At 37.7% G+C, this 22,044-nt stretch overlaps 1 protein-coding gene across 2 annotated transcripts in view; it reads right to left on the bottom strand.

Annotated features, from left to right (window-relative positions):
- Window positions 1–22,044, bottom strand: part of HEPACAM2 (HEPACAM family member 2) — a 56,584-nt gene that overhangs the window by 14,025 nt on the left and 20,515 nt on the right. For both annotated transcript variants that reach the window (XM_056118537.1, XM_056118539.1), the window contains exon 4: window positions 18,620–18,916. In XM_056118537.1, coding sequence (XP_055974512.1) covers window positions 18,620–18,916 — 297 coding nt within the window. The remainder of the gene's footprint in view (window positions 1–18,619; window positions 18,917–22,044) is intronic.

A 22,044-nucleotide genomic window follows, 5' to 3' on the forward strand; every position in this document is an offset into this window, starting at 1 on the left:
TACATGGAAAGTATCATGCTAAGCAAAATGAGTCAGAAAGAGAGGGATAGACATAGAAAGATTGCATTCATCTGGGGAACATAAAGTAATAAAATAAGAGACTAACACCCAAGAATAGCCGAGATAAAAACCAGGAGGTTTACTCCATGGCTTGGAGGCCAGCGACACATGCTAGGGGAAAAGGGAGCTCAGATAGAGAAGGGAGCACCAAATAAAGGGTGTTGGGAGGATCCTCCTAGGACAGGAGAAGCATGCTGAAAGTAGACTATAGACCAAATGTGATTGCCACTCAATGTCTCTTTTGCAAACCACAACACCCAAAAGGAGAGAGAGAACAAAAGGGAATCCCCTGCCACAGAGGCAGGGTGGGATGGAGGGCATGGGGGGTGGGAGGGATACTGGGACCTGTGGTGGTGGAAAGTGGGCATTGGTGGAGGGATGGATATTTGATCACTGTATAATTGAAATCCAAGCACAAAAATTTGTAAGTCTACAACTGTACCTCATGGTGTTTCATTAATAAAAAATTTTAAAAAAGAAAGAAATGCAAGGGAACCCAGAGGTTAATGATACTCAGCAACCAGAAAGATGGATGGTGATGCAGTGCTGCTTGGGTCCTGCTAGAAGTCATCTGGGCTACACCCAGTAGTGCTCCACGGCTCTTGTTTAGGCGCCACGGGGGGCTAAACAAGAGATGCACTCCAGCCCTTTGAGCAATCTCTCTGGCTCTGAAACAAAAAACATTTTTGCTGAAATGGGAAATAATTTTTGAGTACTGGAAGAGTATTTCCTCATTTTTCTAGAAGATTACTTTCTCATACTTTGGTTACCCAACAATATATAATAGCTACAGACACAATACACTTTAAAATCTAATCTGTATCATTTTATTCATTTCTTTTTTTTTTTTTTTGGTTCGGGCATGTCAAGTGGTACTCGGATCCTGGGAGTAAAGTGTGTACCTTAACCTTTGTACTATCTCTCTGGGGCCTTCATTACTGTGTTAAGTAGAGACAATTGGCAACTTCCTGTCATTTTAAAATGTACATAACTTAATTTAAAAGCAATATTTTCATTAAGTTCAAAATATTTCATCATTTTCGTGGACTGAAGTAATAGTATATCAGGTAGGGCACTTGCTTTGCACAAGGCTGACCCAGGTTCAATCTCTAGCATCCCGTATAGTCTCCTGAGCCTGCCAAAAGTGAACCCTGAGTTGCAGAACCAGGAGTAAGCCCTAAGCAGAGCCAAATGAGACCACCCTAAAAAAAATATCATTTCCATTGATAATTGTTATATGTCTTCTGGTTAATTTTGGAGCTTTTCAGAATTTTTGGGGAAGAGGCTGGCTTGCAGTGCTGGCAGGTTATACCCAGGGGGGCTCAGGAGGTCAGATGGAGTGAGTGATTGACCCCAGGGCCTCTGTTCATGCTAGGTTTGAGCTCCCCATGCCCAGTTTCTCAATTTCCTTTCTTTAATTAGTTTAATTCCACTTTAAAGTGTAATTTAATTTTAATCATTTGAAGTTAGCTGAAAATTTTTATAAAATGACCATATATATGGTGAGATTAAAACAAAGTTTAAAAAAAGCTGTTGAAAATTTCAAATAAGTCATATTGGTTTTTTCTATTAATATTTAAGTATTTTATTGCTTTTTCTATCAACAACTTAGAAAGATATGCTACAATCTTCTGCTGTGGTTTAGGATTTTTCTACTTTTCATTGAGTTTTTGTGATTTATTAGATATATCTTTGAGAGCTCTTTCTATGCTCATACAAATTCAACATTTTTATATCTTTATGCTGGGCTGGAGCGATAGCACAGCGGGTAGGGCGTTCGCCTTACACGCGGCCAACATGGCCGACCCGAGTTCGATTCCTCCGCCCCTCTCGGAGAGCCCGGCAAGCTACCGAGAGTATTCGATATGCCAGACACAGTAACAACAAAGTCTCCAATGGAGACGTTACTGGGCCCGCTCGAGCAAATCGACGATCAACGGGAGGGCCTTTACCTTTACCTACCTTTTATGCTGGATATGTATACACTTTGTATCACTTGTTGTTCCATTGTTCATCAATTTACTTGAGCAGGCACCAGTAACGTCTCCATTTGTCCCTGTCGTGTGATAGTGTAGCCCAATGGTGTATTGGGGGCTCTTTCAGTGTCAGGGGAATGAGACCTGTTATTGTTACTGTTTTTGGCATATCAAATACCTCACGGGTAGCTTGCTGGGCTCCTACTGTATGGGTAAGATGCTCTCAGTAGCTTGCCGGGCTTTCCAAGAGTGAGAAACTGCATCACTCTCTTCTGGGGGCTTTGTTTTATGGTCTCTGGATCTTAGCCATTGATAAGATGACATGGTGCCCAAGGCAGTTTGTGGGTGTGACTGCCAAGCTACTGGAAAATGGGGGATCTATTTGGAGGAGGCCCAGTCCCCATCCAAGCAGGCTTGGAGATCTCAGGCCCAGGTCCCACATACCTGGGTTCCTCTGCAGGTTGCTTCATGCATGAGGCTCATTTGAGCATGTGGAGAGTGGCCTTGAGCATGGCTGTGGCTGGGTTTTGGAGGTTTTCAGCTTCCAGGGCTCTGCTTGGGGTGGGGAGGGAAACTCAACCCGTCCCCCTCCAAGGGCCCTGATGAAGACAGTCTGGTGTGGGGGCAGGAGATTCTGCCGTATACACTTTATGTATATATATTTTTTTATTGTTTTGGGACCATACACAGTGGTACTCAGGGCTCACTCTTGGCTCTTTTTCAATAGTCACTCCTGACAGAGCTCAGGGGACCCTATGTGGTTCTGAGGACTGAATTTGGGTGGGCATGTGTAAGGAAAGCACCCTATCCCTTGTACTATTTCTCTGGCCCATTTTATTCTTTTGAAAAACAGAAATATATTGTTTTATTTCCACAAACCACTAACATAAATAATTCTAAATAAAGGAAGCTAAGTGCATCTCCCAAAGATTATATAAGACAGTATTGTGAAGCAGCTGTGGGTTTCCAAAAGAACTCTGACAAATGGGAGCTCAATTTTTAGTTTTTTGAGGAATGTTCACATTGTTTTCCAAAAAGGCTGGAACAGTCAGCATTCCCATCAACAACAAATGAAGGTCCTTTCCTCCCTGCATCTGGGCCAGCACTGGTTGTTCTTGTTCTTTTTAATCTGACCAGGCAATGCCACTACTGGGAATATACCCTGGGGGCCTAAAAACATACAGCAGAAATTCCATCTGCACTTATTTGTTCACTGCAGCATTATACACAACAGCCAGAATCTGGAAACAAAATGAGTACCCGTGAACAGATGACTGGAAAAAGAAACTATGGTGCATCTACACAATGGAATACTACATAACCACAAGGAAAAGTTAAGTCATGAAGTTTGCTTATAAATGGATAGACATGGAGAGTAGTATCATGAAGAGTATCACTCTGAAATGAATTAGAAGGAGAGAGAGAAACATAAAAAGAAACATAAAAATATTGCATTCATTTGTGGGATATTAAAAAAACATATTATGAGACTAATGTCCAAGAACAGAAGAATCAGAAACCAGGACTCTTCAATGGCTGGAAGTATGCCACAGTTGTGTGGGGGTGGGGGACAGTTAGAATAGACAAGGGACCACTATGACAATAATAGTTGGAAATGATCACTCTGGAAAAGAACTGAGTGCTGAAAGTAGGTAAAGGGATATACATGTATTGCATACCTGTATTGCAAACCATAATGTTCAAGGGGGTAAGATGGAGAGAGGGAGAGAGAAAGAGAGAGAGAGAGAGAGAGAGAGGGAGAGAGAAACAGAGAGAGGGACGAGAGGGAGAGAGAGAAACAGACAGAGAGGGATAGAGAGAGATAAAGAGAGGGAGAGAGATAGATAGGGAGAGAGATGGAGAGAGAGGGAGAAAGAGAGAAAAGAAAAGTGCTGTCATATATACAGGTGGGTGGGGAAGGTAGGAGGGAATCTGGGAACAATGAGGGTGGGAAATGTACACTGGTGAAGGGATGGATGTTGGAACATTATCTGATGGAAATTCAATCATGAACAACTTTGTAACTTCGATTAAATTTAAAAAAAGAAAAAAAAGCAAAAACATTAACTTTGACACGTGACCATCTATAGAAATTCTACTTTAATCTTTGTTTTTTTTTTTTCGCTTTTTGGGTCACACCTGGAGATGCACAGGGGTTACTCCTGGCTCATGCACTCAGGAATTACTCCCTGGGATGCTGGGAATCAAACCCGGGTCGGCTGTGTGCAAGGCAAATGCCCTACCTGCTGTGCTATCACTCCAGGCCTGAAATTCTACTTTATTCTTATGAAATATTCCTTTTCATTTAAAAGTACTTCTTGTCTTAAAGTTTTACCTAATCCTTATACTATCCATCTGATATTAATATCACTATACCTGATTTATTTGGGCTATTTGAATAATTTATTTGTTCACCTTATTAATTGTTTTCCTCTAGTATCTTTATATGTAAGATATACATAAGTATCAAATAATATTTTAAGCCTAGTCTCACAAATACTTGCCTTTTAGTGTGAATAGTTTATCCATTAAAATTCATGTAATTATTAATATGATTTATTTATATATATTTTGAAAAATATATTTTTAACTTTTTTCATTTATTATGTTGTGTTGGGGTTTGAGCCATACCCATCTGTGCTCAGGATTTACTCCTAACTCTCTGCTCTGGGGTCACTGTTGATACTGTTTGGGGAACTATCGCAGTGTCAGAGATTGAACGAAGGTTGTCCATATGCAAGGCAAGTAAGTATCTTATCCCTTTTACTATGTCTCTTGCATTTTCTTTTGGCCATATTCAGTGATGTTTGGGGCCTCCTAATAGTGCTTGGGATAATGCCACGGGGCAGACTGAGTCCAAAGCTGCTGTAGGCAAAGCATGTACTCCAGAACTTTGAGTTATCTCCCATGGTTTTGAGTCATTATCTTTCTGCCTTGCACGCAGCTGACCTGGCCGAACCCAGGTTTGATTCTTCCTCCTGTCGGAGAGCCTGGCAAGCTACTGAGAGTATCTCGCCCGCATGGCAAAGCCTGGCAAGCTACCCGTGACGTATTTGATATGCCAAACACAGTAACAAGTGTCACAATGGAGATGTTACTGGGTCTGCTCGAGCAAATCGATGAACAAAGGGAGGACAGTGATCTTTCTCTAATTGACCGGGATAGACACAGATTTTATTTCTGTCCTTTCCTCTCTACTTGCTTGTTTGTTATACAGTTTTCATTTGTCTTTTACACTTTAGAGATTAAAAAAAAAAAAACCTCATCAAAATCAATACCTGTACCTTTTCCAAAATGTCAGACTTAGTTTCATACGGGAATTGGGAAAGCTAAGATTATGGGATTCAAATCCATATATGGTGATTATTTCTGACTAAAATTCTATGCTTTTTCTACCTCTCCAGCCTGACCATTTTAAAAGAAATATAAACTCTTCCATTTGTTAATATTTAATCTATTCAGTTTTATCAGTGGGACTACCACAGATAAATCTAATCCTTTCTTTGCTTGATTCAACTTAACTTTTTAATACAATTTGCATCTTCTCTAAGAATTCTCTTATTCAGATTCAGCATCCCCAGATACAATTGTTGTTCTTTACACTGACATGTTATCTACTCTGTCATAGAGGGACAAGTTTGGAAGTTCTACAAAAGCTACTCAATTTACTTTTAAAATATAAATTTAGAAAGAACCAAACTATGGTATTGTTGTCAGTAAGATAATATAGAAGACTCTCTTGAGAAACCAGCAGGAATAGTAAAGCAAAGTAATAAAGAAAAACTGTTAAGAAATATTAAATAGTAGAATGACATTATATAATTTTGGTACCACTTTAGCATACAATTTGTCTATTTCCTCATTTTATATCTAATATTAATATCAAAATTAGCCAAGGGAATTTTCGGATATGCACAATTATATATGAGCATTATGTGATGTAAATGCAAATATACATTTGTTTCCCAGCAGTGTGGTATAAATAACACCAGTAATAATGATGAATATAAAGCATTATTTATGGGTACAGATAGTTTCAGAAAAACAAGTATTTGCTACAGTCAGTAAATTCTAGAATAGCAACCAGAACATTGGTATTTGTTTCTAACTTTGTTTTGTTTTGCTTTGTTTCTGTTAATTTATTGTCAAAGAATGGTTTTTGTAATTGGCAGATTGATTTCTATCTATCCAGTATTTTCTCCAACCGTTTCTAACACTTAACATGCTTTGATTCTTTTACTTTTTGGTAGATATATTGCCTTCCACAAAATTCAATAAGCTTGACAACTCAAACATGTACTTAGTGCTAATTTATCCCAGCTAAATCTCTACAAAACACATTGCCACGAGAAAAACTATGCTTTAATGTATAATCTCAGTGATTCCTTTCTTCCTTACACTTGTAAATGAAACCTATGGATGTGGCTCTGTAGTATGGAGCACATGCCTTGGTTTGTTCAGTGGCACCATAAGAAACACCTTGAAAACATGCCAATAATTATTATTTCATAATACTTATCCCAATGTCAAAGTTTCATCTGGAGTATATCTGTTCTTTTTCAGAAACTTCCATGATTTTGAGGTTAGACAGTAAGTTTAACATACTGTGTTTGGATGTCCCATAGTAGAAAACATACATTTCCCCTTTCCTTTTTTAGTCTCTTTTTATTGATATTTCATAAAATGACTGAATTTGCATTATTTTCCTACCCCTTCCTTTCCTCCTTCCCTCTCTCCCTTCCTTTCATTTTGGGTCTAACCCTGGCTGTATGTTTAGAGATCATTCTTGGCAGGCTAGAGGACCATATGGTGTGCTGAAGATCGAACCCGGGTAGGCCACGTGTAGAGAAAGTTCCCTACCTGCTGTACTATCTCTGGCCTCTTATTCTTTATTTCTTTAGACTCCTTCCTTATAGTGAGACTTTCTTTCTCCTTATGACCTCCATATGGCCTATATCAGTGAACCACCCTGTAATGAATGACCACTACCTGTCAGCTCCAAACTTTGGATATGGATTTTTGGATAAAGCATTCTTCCCTAAAAATGTTAAAATAAGGATTGTCCTTTTTCTCAGAACAAAATGTCTTTTGTTAGGCCTCCTTCTCCAGAACCTTCTAATACATCTCTATCCTCCAACACACAATTTGCCAGGTTTAGCGTTTGAAATTAGCTCCCTTTCATAAAATCAAAGTGCCCCGTACAGTGAGGATAAAGTTGAAGGGCACAGCTACTGTTGCCTCAGCTCTATGCAGGTATGTTTAGAAAAAAAACACCTAACACACCTACTTTAAAATAAGACAGTGGGGAAATTCTGGTCTAGTTGCCACCTTGAATGCAGCCAGATTCTGAATGTAATTTCAGATTTTAGCAGAAACTCCAGTGTTTCTTCTTTCAGAAAGTTTTCTCACTTTAACATATAGCATGCCATTCTCATTATTTAAACACGATTAACTCATCAACCAAAGCCCTAGTGCAAATGCTATTTGCCCCCTCCCTAGGCAAACAAATAAAATGAAACAACATATGAAGAGCAAATATGGGCAAGAGGTGTGGTATCCATGGTATCATAACGCTGTGGCTGGCGACTGTGCCCCAAGCAGGATAGCCATATGCTGCCAGCCAGCATGTCTTTTTCTCTAGATCAGAATAGAGCTCAGAGATATCTCCCATCCTATATTTTTTCTGAGTACAGCAGACGATTAATTTCCTTTTGAAAACAAAAGTGCCATACTTAGGAGCATGCTATTTTCACTCCCCAGCAAGGCCTCTCCTGGAGACATGATTATTCTGAGTTAGATATTCGTGGGTAAGTCACCTAGGTCTCAGGGTCTGGAAGAGAGTGCTATAGTTCTATCACAGTTATAATCTCTGGTGGCCCAAAAGAAATTTCTAATAGAAGATATGTGTACATTCATTTTTTCTTTTCTTGGTCATTTTCCTATTATCTTTATGAAAAGATATTCAATAAAAATTAAAAGTCACATATTTCTCAGGGCACAAAAAAATTAAACATATTTCTTTTATGTCAAATTTCAAACAGTGGCCAGGTGGCCACTGAAAATTTAATAAGTAATTCATCTGAATATTTTCATTGAATGTAAATATATGAGTTCTTAGTGCATTTTTTTTCATTATACATATGTATAATTTCATGTCACAAATGTAATTTAGACCCAGATACATTTTACAGTAGGAACAACTATATACAAGCAAGTTCCTGTGCATGGTTTCCTGAGAAGCATCAGTAATGATGCCTGAGGACTGAACTGGGAATAGCTTGTGAACATCAGCAGTATAGTCCAAAAATTAAATAAAAAAAGATAAAATTATTTGAATTTGTTATTTTTTGAAAACATAAGTATTATTTTTAGTCAAAGATGAATAATATCTCATTTTATGGCAGCATACACACTTATGGAAAAACTACAGCATAAAATAAGCACACCATCCTATATATGTGACATAACTTTTACTTCTTTTCTTCTCTCTTTTTTAATTTTTTTGGCTTTTTGGGTCACACTCGACAATGCAAGGGGGTTACTCCTGGCTTTGCACTCAGAAATTACTCCTGGCGGTGCCCAGGGGACCTTATGGGATGCTGGGAATTGAACCCGGTTGGGCCGTGTGCAAGGCAAATGTTCTACCTTCTGTTCTATCACTCCAGCCCCAGTGACATAACTTTTAGAAAGAATATAATCTACTGATGTTTTTTAGTCCAGGGAGTTAAGATTTTATATAATGGTAAGAACAAGGGCATTGATTTAAGATACTGTTTTATCATTTCCTAGTTGTATGACCTTGTTCATTGTCCATTTTCTTTAGGATATCTCTACAGAGATAAGGAAAGGCCAATTAATATCTCAAATTCAATATCGGAGATCACAGAGGTGTTAGGCACCATCTGGTCTTGTCTTACACAGACAAGAAAGCACAGCACTAATGGTTACATTCTCCAGCATTCCTTGAACTAAATGGAAGTCCCCAATAATATTTTTATTATTTCTTGACATTGTTAATTTCTTTTCATATTTCTGACCATGTTTCTTCTTTTTTGTTTATATTTCACACTGAATTGCTGGGATATTTTGGTCTTTCATATTCTTTGATTCATAAATGTGGGAATTTTTAGCGGGGGAGTTTCCAGGGATTAAACGCAAACATGCAAAGCATGTGCTCTATCACTGAGCTATATATCTGACTCTCCTTGTCTCAAAAACAAAGAGGCTCATTCATATCTTACAAGTTGACTTTGATTATACCAAAAAAAAAACTTGGTTAATATAATATGGGTCTCGGTTGCACCCTATGAGCAGCTCTCCAGCACGGCCATGGCCCCAGAAGCACACAGACCTAATTCGGAACCTAGCAGCTTTTGGCAGAAATGTGAATGGACTATGCATTAAGCTATAGCGCCATGCCCCCCCAGGAGGGAAAGGGTGTCTATCTCTTCCACCTCTGACCCCCCCCCCCCCCACGGCATGGTGGCCACCGCCTCAGAGCTTATTGAACAGCCAGGTATGAGCTGGCAGTGATGGGCAACTGTGGCCTCATGGGATGGAGAGCGGAATCAGCATATCCTTCCCGCCCTACTGAGACCACGAGTTGTCCCCCAAGAGTGGCTCTCGGGCACGGCCATGGACACAGAGGCACACAAACCAATCTTGGAACTCTGTGGCTTTTGGCAGAAATTCCTCCAGACTTAATTAGTAAAATATCAGAAATCCAAAATTGCAGGGCTGCTTTCATGGCCATGCAACATCGTATAGTCTTCATAACCAGCAATAAAAAACAAATTTTCAGCAGGTCTGATTGTTGGGGTAAAATTCCAAATAATAATGGTTCATCTTTTGTCAAAATAATGACTGTAATCAAAGTAGAGAGAGGGTTAAGTTGAAATCATCTGCCTCACAGGCACAGGGAAGGGTGGGATGGGGGGTATATTGGAGTTCTTGGTGGTGGAAAATATGCATTGGTGAAGGGATGGGTGTATTTTTATTTTTTTTCTTAAATTTTTATTAGGGAAACACCATGAGGTACAGTTGTAGACTTACAAATTTTTGTGTTTGGATTTCAGTTATACAATGATCAAATATCTATCCCTCCACCAGTGCCCATTCTCCACTACCACCAGTCCCAGTATCCCTTCCACGCCCCATCCCCCCATCCAACCCTACCTCTGTGGCAGGGCATTCCCTTTTGTTCTCTCTCTCCTTTTGTGTGCTGTGCTTTGCAAAAGAGACATTGAGTGGAAATCTTGTTCGGTCTACAGTCTACTCTCATAACTCATTTCCAATTCTGAGAGGAACCTTCCAACACCCTTTATTTGGTGCTCCCTTCTCTATCTGAGCTGCCTTTTCCCCTAGCGTGTGCGGCTGTCCTCAAAGCCATGGAGTAATCCTCCTGGTACTTATCTCGACTATTCTTGGGTGTTAGTCTCCTGTTTTGTTACTTTATGTTCCCCAGATGAATGCAGTCTTTCTATGTCTGTCCCTTTCTTTCTGACTCATTTCGTTTAGCATGATACTTTCCATGTAGTACCACTTGTATGTGAATTTCATTATTTCATCTTTTCTAACAGCTGCATAGTACTTCATTGTGTAGATGTACCAAAGCTTCTTTAACTAGTCATCTGTTCTTGGGTACTCAGGTTTTTTTCCAGATTCTAGCTATTGTAAAGAGTGCTGCAATGAACAAACAAGTGCAGATGTCACTTCGACTATACTTTTTTGCTTCTCTGGGATATATTCCCAGGAGTGGTACTGCTGGGTCAAATGGGAGTTCAATATCTAATTTTTTGAGGATAGTCCATATTTTCCAAAAGGGCTGAAGCAGTTGGCATTCCCACCTGCAGTGAAGGAGAGTCCCTTTCTTGTCACATCCGCGCCAACACTGGTTGCTTTTGTTCTTTTGGATGTGGGCCAGTCTCTGTGGTGTGAAACGATATTTCACTGTGGTTTTGATCTGCATCTCCCTGATGATAAATGATGTAGAGCATTTTCTCATGTGCCTTTTAGCCATTTGAATTTATTCTTCGAGAAAATTTCTGTTCATTTCGTTGCCCCATTTTTGATAGGGTTGGTTGTTTTCTTCTTGTGGAGTTCAACCAGTATTTTGTATATTCTTGATATCAACCCCTTGTCGGATGTGTATTCGGAGAATATCCTTTCCCATTCTGTAAACTGTCTATGTATTATGGTCACTGTTTCTTTTGAGGTGCAGAAGCTTCTTAGTTTAAGATAGTTCCATTTGTCTATCTCTGTTTTCACTTGCTTGGCCAGTGGCGTGACATCTTTGAAGATACCCTTAGCTTCAATGTCATGGAGGGTTTTGCCAACTTTTGTACCTTATGGATTCCGGTCTGATGTTGAGGTCTTTAATCCATTTTGATCTTACTTTTGTACTTGGTGTTAGGGACAGATCTGAGCTCACTTTTTTGCATGTAGCTGTCCAGTTTTGCCAGCACAATTTGTTAAAGAGGCCTTCCTTGCTCGACTTCACTTTTCTTGCCCCCTTATCGAAGAATAGATGATCATATGCTTGGAGGGGAGATGTCAGTATATTCGACCCTGTTCCATTGGTTTGCAGCTCTGCCTTTTTTCCAGTACCATGCTGTTTTAATTATTACTGCTTTGTAGTAGAGTTTGAAGTTAGGGAGGTTGATTCTTCCCATTTTCTTTTTCCCCAGAATTGCTTTAGCTATTCGTGGGGGCTTACTGTTCCATATAAATTTCAGGAGTGTTTGCTCCATTTCTTTGAAGAATGTCATGGGTATCATAACAGGGATCACATTGAATTTGTACAGTGCTTTGGGAAGTATTGCCATTTTGACAATGTTAATTCTCCCGATCCATAAACAGGGGATATTTTTCCATTTCCTTGTGTCCTCTTTTATTTCCTGAAGTAGCGTTTTGTAGTTTTCTTTGTACAGGTCCTTTACTTCCTTAGTTAAGCTGATTCGTAGGTACTTGATTTTCTGGGGCACAATTGTTTTCTTCATGACACTTTCTTCTCTTTCACTATTTGCATATATAAAAGCCATGGATTTTGGGGTATCGATTTTATAGCCTGCAACTTTACTATACAAGTCTATCATTTCTAGGACTTTCTTGGTAGAGGTTTTAGGTTTCTCTAAGTATAGTATCATATCATCTGCGAATAGTGAGAGCTTGATTTCTTCCTTTCCTACCTGGATGCCCTTAATATCTTTTTCTTGCCTAATCGCTATTGCAAGTACTTCCAGTACTATATTGAACAGCAGTGGAAAGAGTGGACATCCTTGTATCGTCCCTGATCTTAGAGGGAAGGCTCTCAGTTTTTCCCCATTGAGGATGATGTTTGCTGTAGGCTTGTGGTAGATGGTTTTAACTATATTGAGGAAAGTTCCCTCTATCCTCATTTTGGCGAGGGTTTTCATCATAAATGGGTGCTGGATCTTGTCAAATGCTTTCTCTGCATCTACTGATATGATCATATGATTTTTATCTTTTCTTTTGTTGATATGATGGATTATGTTGATTGATTTCTGAGTGTTAAACCATCCTGGCATCCCCGGGATGAATCCCTCTTGGTAATGGTGTATGATCTTTTTGATGAGTAGTTGAATTTTATTTGCTAGTATTTTATTGAGAATCTTCGCATAGGGATGGGTGTTTGATCATTGTATTACCAAGACTTAAACCTGAAAGCTTTGTAACTGTTCTCACGGTGATTCAATAAATAAATTAAAAAAATCTATATGTACAAAATAAAATACCTGAAAAATATATAATATGGGTCTCAAAGACAGGTGTACCATCCTTCTAAATTATTTCAAATTCCCCACGGATCTTAGCATAGATTGCTCTTCAAAGTGTATAGTCATTAAGCATTCAACTGGTGGTTATGAGAGATGTTAATTTATTCACTGTAGGTTGGTATACACATAGTTTGCACTTCAGATATTCATTAATTCAGATAACAAAAATAAGACACCAAACAGAACACGTCAATCATATTCTTTGCCACTTTGCAGTGGCTCGATTCAAAGTTCTGTAGACATATGGGGGTTGCAAATAGCTTCAAAAACCACAAAAAGATCACTGATGTTAACAATCCTGATTCCCTCTGAAAAATAAGCACCTGCTCTTCTTATTTACTATTACAACAAATGTCTGTCCTTGTACAGGTCAAGCAGGTTTTTGTGATTTGCAAAAGGCAATTATGTGACAAGAACGCTGTCGCTGTCTTTGGGTTTTGGTAATAAGATCTTCATCAAATATTGGGGGTTTCTGATATTATGGAAACATATCATGGCTAAATATTAAGCATAGGCAGTAGGATTGTTTCTTACTTGCCTATTTGTTGGCAGTGCTATATAATTCTACTTATTATAGCCATGTTTCCACTTTGAGTGAACATGGGGAATATAACAGCGAGGTTGCTAATAGATACTGTTAAAGGCTTAATTACATCTTGCTTTAAAATTATGTCTTTGTTAGCTACTGAGGTACAAAAAATATGAGGTTATGCATAGTAAAAAATATAGTAAACTACAAAGCAAAGGATGGTTACCTGCCTTTCACAGTCACAAGATTGTAAACACCTTGTTAGAGGATCTTATTTTTTTTCTGTATGGCATTCTCAGTGTCCACCTTAGTATCTGGTCTACAATGGGTGCCAAATAATAAATTAATGAATGTCCCCTATTTACATAACCTGAAATGTATGTATACTTTTGGGATCTACAAGTGAAATAAAGTATTGTCTATTAACCATATGAATATTCCCTCTCATCCATAATGTAAGTGAGAAAAATTTAAGACTTGTGCTGTTCAATATTAAGTAGTATAGATATCAGACATTAACTTAACTGTAGAAAGTTATATTCGACAGTACTCATCTAGGCAGTGTGGCATTTTCTTCACACATTCAAAAACTCACCATGTCACTATATAAATTACAATCAATTTAGGTGGTTTAGTAAGTAAAAATATAATTAGATTTAAGTACTTCTAGAAAGATCCCATTTATTATATACGTCTTCATCAAATTGTAGTTGTGAGAGCTTTTAATTCTCAATGTCTCTATAAGCGGTATTTAATAAACTTTAATGACTATAGAAAAACATCCACCTTAAAGATTTTCACACTTGCGCTTCCTAAGTGTAGAATTTCAGACCTACCTGTAGATCCTAATCCTTAACCAAAATACATTAGACCTGTCAGATGATTTTGATATATAGCGACCAAGAATCACCTACTGAAAAAATCTAATCTAAGACTCATAAGAATTTTATATATAATTGCCTCATTTACTCAATAATACATCTGATGTAGTGAGGTCGCAGTAGTGACTGCCTGATTTTGGAATTCCAAAGTTTTAACAATTAAACCTGGAGGAATTTCTGCCAAAACCTGCTGGGTTCTAAGATTTGTTCCCGAGTCTCTGGGATCATGGCCGTTAAGCAGCTTGTTCCAGAGCCAGAGAGGCCCTTTAGTGGCAGTGACTTGGGGTCTCATTGGGGTGAGGAGGAAAGTGCTGGCATGTCTCATCACTGCAGACCCAAACCCGACTGTCCATTGGCCTCTGGAGGATGGCAGTCATCAAGCCACCAAGGGGGAGCAGGCAGAGGTACAGCACCCTTTCTCCCCTAGAGTGGCCTGGCACCTGTATCCTATTGCGGGAACCGGACACATTTCTTCCAAAAGCCGCTGGGTTCCAAGATTTGTTTCTGAGTCTCTGGGATCATAGCCATTAAGCAGTTTGATCAGAAACTAGAGAGGCCTTGCCTCCAATTATGTAGCTGAGCCAGAGGTGATTTGTGGGTGTGTCTCCCACATACCTAACTTCTGGCCATTTACTTTCTTGGTAAACTTGGCCCCAAGTTGTTGGAGTCTGGCCAAAGGCACAGTAGCAATTTGGAGGTATCTGGAAGTCTGAAGGCACTATCAGGCTGCTGATTGTAAATAGAATTTTAAATAGTTATAAAGCATGATAATTTCCAGAATTTTTTTGCCACCATTTAAACATATTTTACATCACCTTTTATTTATTTATTTTATAATAATAATATATCAATATTGTTTTATTGACTGAGAGAGATGTAGCATGCTGCTATAAGATGTTAACATTTAAAAAGCTGGATGTGTAAATATTGAAATTTTGAAAGCATTTTCAGAATTACCCTAAAATATTTTACCCAATAAGATGTTATTTATGTCCTGACTTCTTAGAAGTATTTCTCTGTAAAATTAAATCCTATTCAAAATATCAGTTAATTTGCTCGAGCTCGAGCAGGCCCAGTAACGTCTCCATTGGAGACTTTGTTGTTACTGTGTCTGGCATATCCAATACTCTCGGTAGCTTGCCGGGCTCTCCGAGAGGGGCAGAGGAATCAAACTCGGGTCCGCCATGTTGGCTGCGTGCAAGGCAGACGCCCTACCCGCTGTGCTATCGCTCCAGCCCGATAAATACATTAAATATACCATTCAAATAAAACAAGCCTATTACTTGTTTCTATTTCCTCTGGAGAAGAATGATACATAGAGCACTTTTGTTAAGGTCACCCTTTAATAGTTGTTACTCTACGTTTAATTCTTTTCTTTTTTTATTTATTTTTTATTATTATTAGTGAAACACCATGAGGTACAGTTATAATTACATCACCTTTTAAACATTCAAGTGTTCCTAATTTTATTCCCATCATCATCATCATCATCAATTTTTGACAAAATGAGTAAGCTACAGACTCTTTATATTGGAAATATAGATTTTTGTTTGTTTGTTTTCTTTAACACTTCCTTTCCATGTAAAGACTTTTATCAAAATACGCTACATTTTAGTACTTGAAATCCTTATTTTAATTGACTAGGTTATCATGTTTTTATTACTAGATACATGCCTGCACGACAAAGCCTGGCAAGCTACCCGTGACATTTTCGATATGCCAAACAAAGTAACAAGTCTCACAATGGAGACGTTACTGGGCCCTCTCGAGCAAATCGATGACTAACGGGAGGACAGTGCTACTCAATAAAATATGTCAACCCCTTCTATATAATGGGGTCCATTCTAGGGAAGACTGTAAAGATTGAGGAAGAGAAAACATAAGTCGAGAAAAAAAATAATGGGCGATAACTGTTACAAACTGTTCCTCTCCCAGTTAAAAGCAATATGACAGACACTTCCTGTCAAACATGCCACAAGCTTTCCCCCAGGTCAAATTTTGCCTGTCTTTTTCTATATGCAAAAGTCAGTCCAGGAAGGACTTTCTAGTATTTAAAAACAATAGTAGAATAGAAGATGAACCAATAAAAGAAAAGGTGGAAGAAAAGATATTGGAAGAGAAGATGGGGGAAAAAGAGAGAAAAGAAGCAGAAATAAATTGAAAGGAGAATAAAAGAGAAAGGGAGAAGAGAATGGATGTAAGATACTGGAAGGAAGGAAGGACAACACACAAATCCTGTTAGGAGATGCAAGAGAAAAGGATCTGCATGACATTTAGCTTTTCTCACTAGGTTTTGACAATATATATGGGCATTATTTTAAACAATTAATTTGTCTAATGCAGAAAAGATTGCTGTGTGAGGCAGGGAGAAGATTTGATATGCTGATCTCTGAAGAATTTCTCTGATACTTAAAAATAAAGATATCTGTTTGGAGCAATAGCACAGCAGGTAGGGTGTTTGCCTTTCACACGACTGACTTGGGTTCGATTTCCAGCACCCTATATGGTCCTCCGAGCAAAACCAGGAGTAATCCCTAAGTGCAGAGCTAGGAGTAACCCATGAGCATTGCTGGGTGTGACCCCCCAAAAAAGCAAAAACAAAAAAATGAAGATATACAGAAGGTAACTGTGTGTACCATTGCAGATTTCTAATGAGATAGATTTGGAATGCAGCATTGTTATATAAAACTATGAAAGTGAAGGAAGTCTGTAGGAGAAAGAAATTATGCAGTAGAGATATAAGAACAGGTTCAGAAGGATGGAAACTTGGTGAGCATAAAATTTTTAGGTGGAGTGTACCAGACATTGTTGGATTGGTAAATTTTTTGACAGTAAATGATTTCTAGAGAATATCAAGTTGCTGACTTAAAATCTGAGTTTCTAAGATATAATCCCTCATGGAAATTTCCACCAATTGAATATGTTTAAATGATATAAAATGAAGGGACGTTTATAAAAGACAGTGAGAAGGGAAGTCAAACAGTAGTAGGAAAACCAGATTTCCAACTTATGGGAATATATTCATCTGATCTAATGTAAGAGTTATTTTTGTTTGTAAAATCAAATAATCAAGAATACATACTTATAATTAATATACTGGATTCTTCATGGTTCTGACAGTAAGCAATTAAATTCCCCTTACATTCTGGTTTTCTTTTTCTGACTCAAGTCATGGCATAGTTAACTCAGGAAAGTGAGTTTAATGGCATAGATCAACAAGTGCACAAGCTTTCTCCTTCTTCTACAAAGGTATAAAAGAAGAGCAGAATACATCATTAATCATCAGGGAGAGGAAATCAAAACAACAATGAAATATTATCTCACACCACTGAGACTGGCACGCATCCAAATGAATAAGAACAGCCAGTGCTGAAGCAGATATGGGGAGAAGGAACCCTCATTCATTTCTGGTTCAGCCTTTTTGGAAAACAATATGGACATTCCTCAAAAAATTAGAAATAGAGCTCCCATTTGACCCAGAAATACCACTTCTGGGACTATATAAGGGGGTCCAAAAAACACACAGCAGAAACACCATCTGTACTTTTATGTTCACTGCAGCACTATTCACAATAGCCAGAATATGGAAACAACCTGAGTGCCCGAGAACAGACCAATAGATAAAGAAACTATGGTACATCTACACAATGTGCATCTACACAATGAACAAACTTCACAGCTGTTAGGAAAAATGAGGTCACGAAATTTGCCTATAAATTGATGGACTTGGAGAGTATCATGCTGAGTGAAAAGAGTCAGAAGGAGAGGGATGGATATAGAATAACTGCATTCATTTGTGGGATATAAAAAAGTATGAAACTAATATCCTAGGGAAAATGGGTCAGAAAGACTGGTCAATGATTGGAAATTACACAAGGTTATGGGCAGTGGATAGTAGTTAAGAGAGGAATAGAGGAGGGTCCATTATGACAACATTAGTTGGAAATGATCACTCTGGACAAGAACTGAGTGTTGAAAGTAGGTAAAGGGATATACATGATAACCTTTAAGCATCTGTATTGCAAACCATAATGCCTAAAATGAAAGACAGAGAAAGTGAAAGACAGAAAGAGGGAGAGAGAGACAGAGACAGAGAGAAGAGCAGTGCCTGATAAAGAGGCAGGTGGGGGTGGAGGGTGGCTTGGGGAGGTGGAAGGGAAACCGAGGACATTGGTGCTGGGAAATTACACTGGTGGAGGGATGGATGTTGGAACATTGTAATACTGAAACCAATCATAGATTTGTAATGCTCTATCTCACAGTGATTCAATTAAATAAAAATTAAAATGAATGAATAAATAAATAAATAAAATGAGAGCAGAGCAAGACCAGCATGCATTTGAGTTTTACTGGACCTACCTATTATGTTGCACCTACCTGTTGAAGTGATGATGACTGTAAATTGGGTTTCATCTTTTCTTCCAGTTACATTGTTGTAAGCACAGCACACGTAGTCAACTGTCTTCTGGGCTACTTTCTCAGATGCAACTTCCAAATGAGGCCCGTACTTAATGAAATGTGTGGAATTGTCATTTCGTTGGATCCAAGAGTAGGTATTGGGAGGATAAGAATCAGCAGAACAATCAAATAAAATGGCTTCTCCACTGTCAATAGTAAAAACTTCACCTACTTTTAGTCCTTTATCAGAATTAACCCGAAGTCCATAAGGTCCATCTGCAATAATTGAAAAAAGAAACAAAAGGTCAACAGGTAATCATGAGGTTGTTTTTTGTTTTGTTTTGTTTTGAGAGAGTTTAGTGGCATTTATTTCTATGGAAGTTTTCATCTTAAACAGGCCTTAAATGGTCACTCTGAACAAGAACTCAGTGTTGAAAGTGGATCAAGGGCTATACATGCTAGCTTTGTAGTATCTGTATTGCAAATCATAATGCCCAAAATGAAAATGAAAGAGAAAGAGAGAGAGAGAGAGAGAGAGAGAGAGAGAGAGAAGAAGAAGAATAAGAAGAAGAAGAGAGAAGAGAGGTGCGGTATGGGCCATAGCGGCAGGCTGAGGCGAGATAGGGAGTTTGGGAAGTGGGAGGGAAACTGGGGATATTGGTGTTGGGAGTTGTACACTTGTGGAGGGATGGGTGTTTGAAAATTATATAACTGAAACTCAATCATAAGCAGCTTTGTAATGCTCTATCTCATGTGAATCAATAAAAAACATGAAATAAAGTGAAAATTCCACAAAACAAAATAAAAAAATAAACAGATCTTTATTTAAACTCCAGTAAAGGATAAGGACCATTGGTGGAGGCTTCTGGACACTGGTAAAAGGAATCGTGTTGGATAATTGTATGCCTGAAACCCCATCAATATCTTTGTAATTTTATAATTCACAGTGATTCAGTAAAAAAATTTAAATAGAATAAGAAGCTGAAATAATGAAGCCTAGAAGTGGTATATCATTGTTAAGACAATCATCATAAATGTATTGCTAAGCTTTTGAGTAATGTATTGATAAATCTGTATTCTTGTGAGATAAATTTTATCTTACTGAAATACAATTTTACCTGAAATTATTAAAACTAAATTATGAACATTATCTTATTTCTGACAAACACGTTTTGAGTAGTTAGGACTCAAAACTATTTATAAAACACATACTTCTGAATGAAACACAAATTTGTGTATAAAGGAGTGTTTCTGTATTTTTATCACACTTCTTATTGGGAGACTTTGGACCCCATCTGGCAGTATTCAGGGCGTATTCCTGTCAGGAGTGCCAGAAATCACTCCTGGTGGTGCAAGAAAGACCATATATGGAGCTTGAGATCAAACCTGTATCAGTTGCATGCAAGGCAAATATTTGAAACCCTATAATATGTATCAGGGTCAATGACACTTTTATAGTAAAATAATTTTAAAAATTCCTCTCTAATAGCCAAACTTAGAAATTCATTTGGCAAAAAAATTTATTATCATTAAAAAAATTCATTATCGAAAATACTGATTGTTTTTCTGTTTTTCTCATACTACGACTGCAGTATTTTACATAGCATCAGATTGCCAGCAGATAAAGCCATGTGTCCAATTGCTTTATTCAGAGATAGAGAGATTAAAAAATATTCCTAGCTAAATAAATACTTTTTCTCATTCAGTCTTATTCCTAATTGTATGATCAGAATTAAAATATATTCGATCTTTGATAAAGGAAGGCACTTTAAATGCAACGAGCACATTAAATCTTTAGAGGAACCATATAAGATGCTACTATTTCCTTTATCTGATTAAGGTAAAGAAATTTTAAAAATTGTTTCTTATGGGCTGGAGCGATAGCACAATGGGTAGGGTATTTGCCTTGCATGGTTGACCCAGGTTCGATTCCCAGCATCCCATATGGTCCCCTGAGCTCCGCCAGGAGTAATTTCTGAGTGCAGAGTCAGGAGTAATCCCTGTGAATCAACAGGCATGACCCAAAAAGAAAAAAAAGTGTTTGGTTATGTTCATATAGTTATTGACAGCAGAGCCAGTATTTTTTTAGAAGAACTTTTTTTTTTTTTTTTGCTTTTGGGTCACACCCGGAAATGCTCAGGGGTTACTCCTGGCTCTGCACTTAGGAATTACTCCTGACAGTGCTCAGGGGACCATATGTGATACTGAGAATTGAACCCGAGTCAGCCTCGTGCAAGGCATATGCCCTACCCACTGTGCTGTCACTCCAGCCCCAGAGCCAGTATGTATTTAATCATTTATATTACCTCTCTAAAAATATAAATATATAAGAAAATTTTTATAATAGCATAGTTTCTTGTTAACTATATTGTTACTATAAGTTGTCCAAATTACATATGTCTTTACACAGTTAAATGACCTATCAATAAATATTCATATGAAATATCAAATATAAATAACATTTTAGCTCATGAGAGAAAAATACATATATTATAGTTCCTGCTCTCAGTAATTTACAATTACAAGCCATAGATGGTTTGATCAGAAATAACCTAAAGGTTATGACATTTTTGGTAAAAGGGATTTTTATATATTTCTTATAGTACAGAGTAACATACTGATTAAAGAGTTGGATAAACAAGATGAATCCTGATTTGGTTAGTGTTTTGTTGTTATTTAGTAGTTAAACATTCATGTCCCATTTGTCAACCTTTACTATAAAAAGGTTCTCTATATCAGTGTTTCTCAATCTTTTTCTAACTGTGGCACCTTTCAAAATCTTGTTTCCTTCATGTGGTCCCTTGTCCTACTGGTTTGCATTCTAGTCTTGTTTTATTGTCTGCCCACCCACAACCCACCTCCATTTATTATTTTTTCACTTCTGGCCTCAGATAGAAATTAGTCTTAATTACTGATTGCCAAGGTTCACTCTACCTTCAAATCAATATGATACATGCCATGCTAAAGTTATTTTGGATACTGGGAAACCAATCTTAAATTTGCAGGTGATCAGAGTAGTTCTTTACTATGTCAGCATTCTCTGATCTACCCTTGATGAAAAAAAATTCTTGAAGGTATAACAAAAAATAAAGATGTGAAATTATAAAATTATCTTTCAGCTAGTGACACATTTAGCTACTTTATACATATTTGCTTCCTGAAAACTCAGCAAAACATGAAGGACACCTATTTATTTATATTAGTGTGCATATGTGAAATGATCCTATATTCAGGAAGCAAACGTAAAAGCAGTATATTTAAATCTGAAGTAATCAAAAACTGTAGATGAGAACTAAAGTGGAGGATCCCGAGATTGCACTAGAATGCTGTCACACTTTTCTCATATTTTCTTCTGTGAAATAGTCTTGGTGAAAAATAATCACTGGTTAAGATCTATATACTGT

The sequence above is a fragment of the Sorex fumeus genome, unplaced genomic scaffold (assembly GCF_029834395.1).
Source record: "Sorex fumeus unplaced genomic scaffold, SorFum_2.1 ptg000037l, whole genome shotgun sequence".
NCBI classification, from domain to species: domain Eukaryota; kingdom Metazoa; phylum Chordata; class Mammalia; order Eulipotyphla; family Soricidae; genus Sorex; species Sorex fumeus.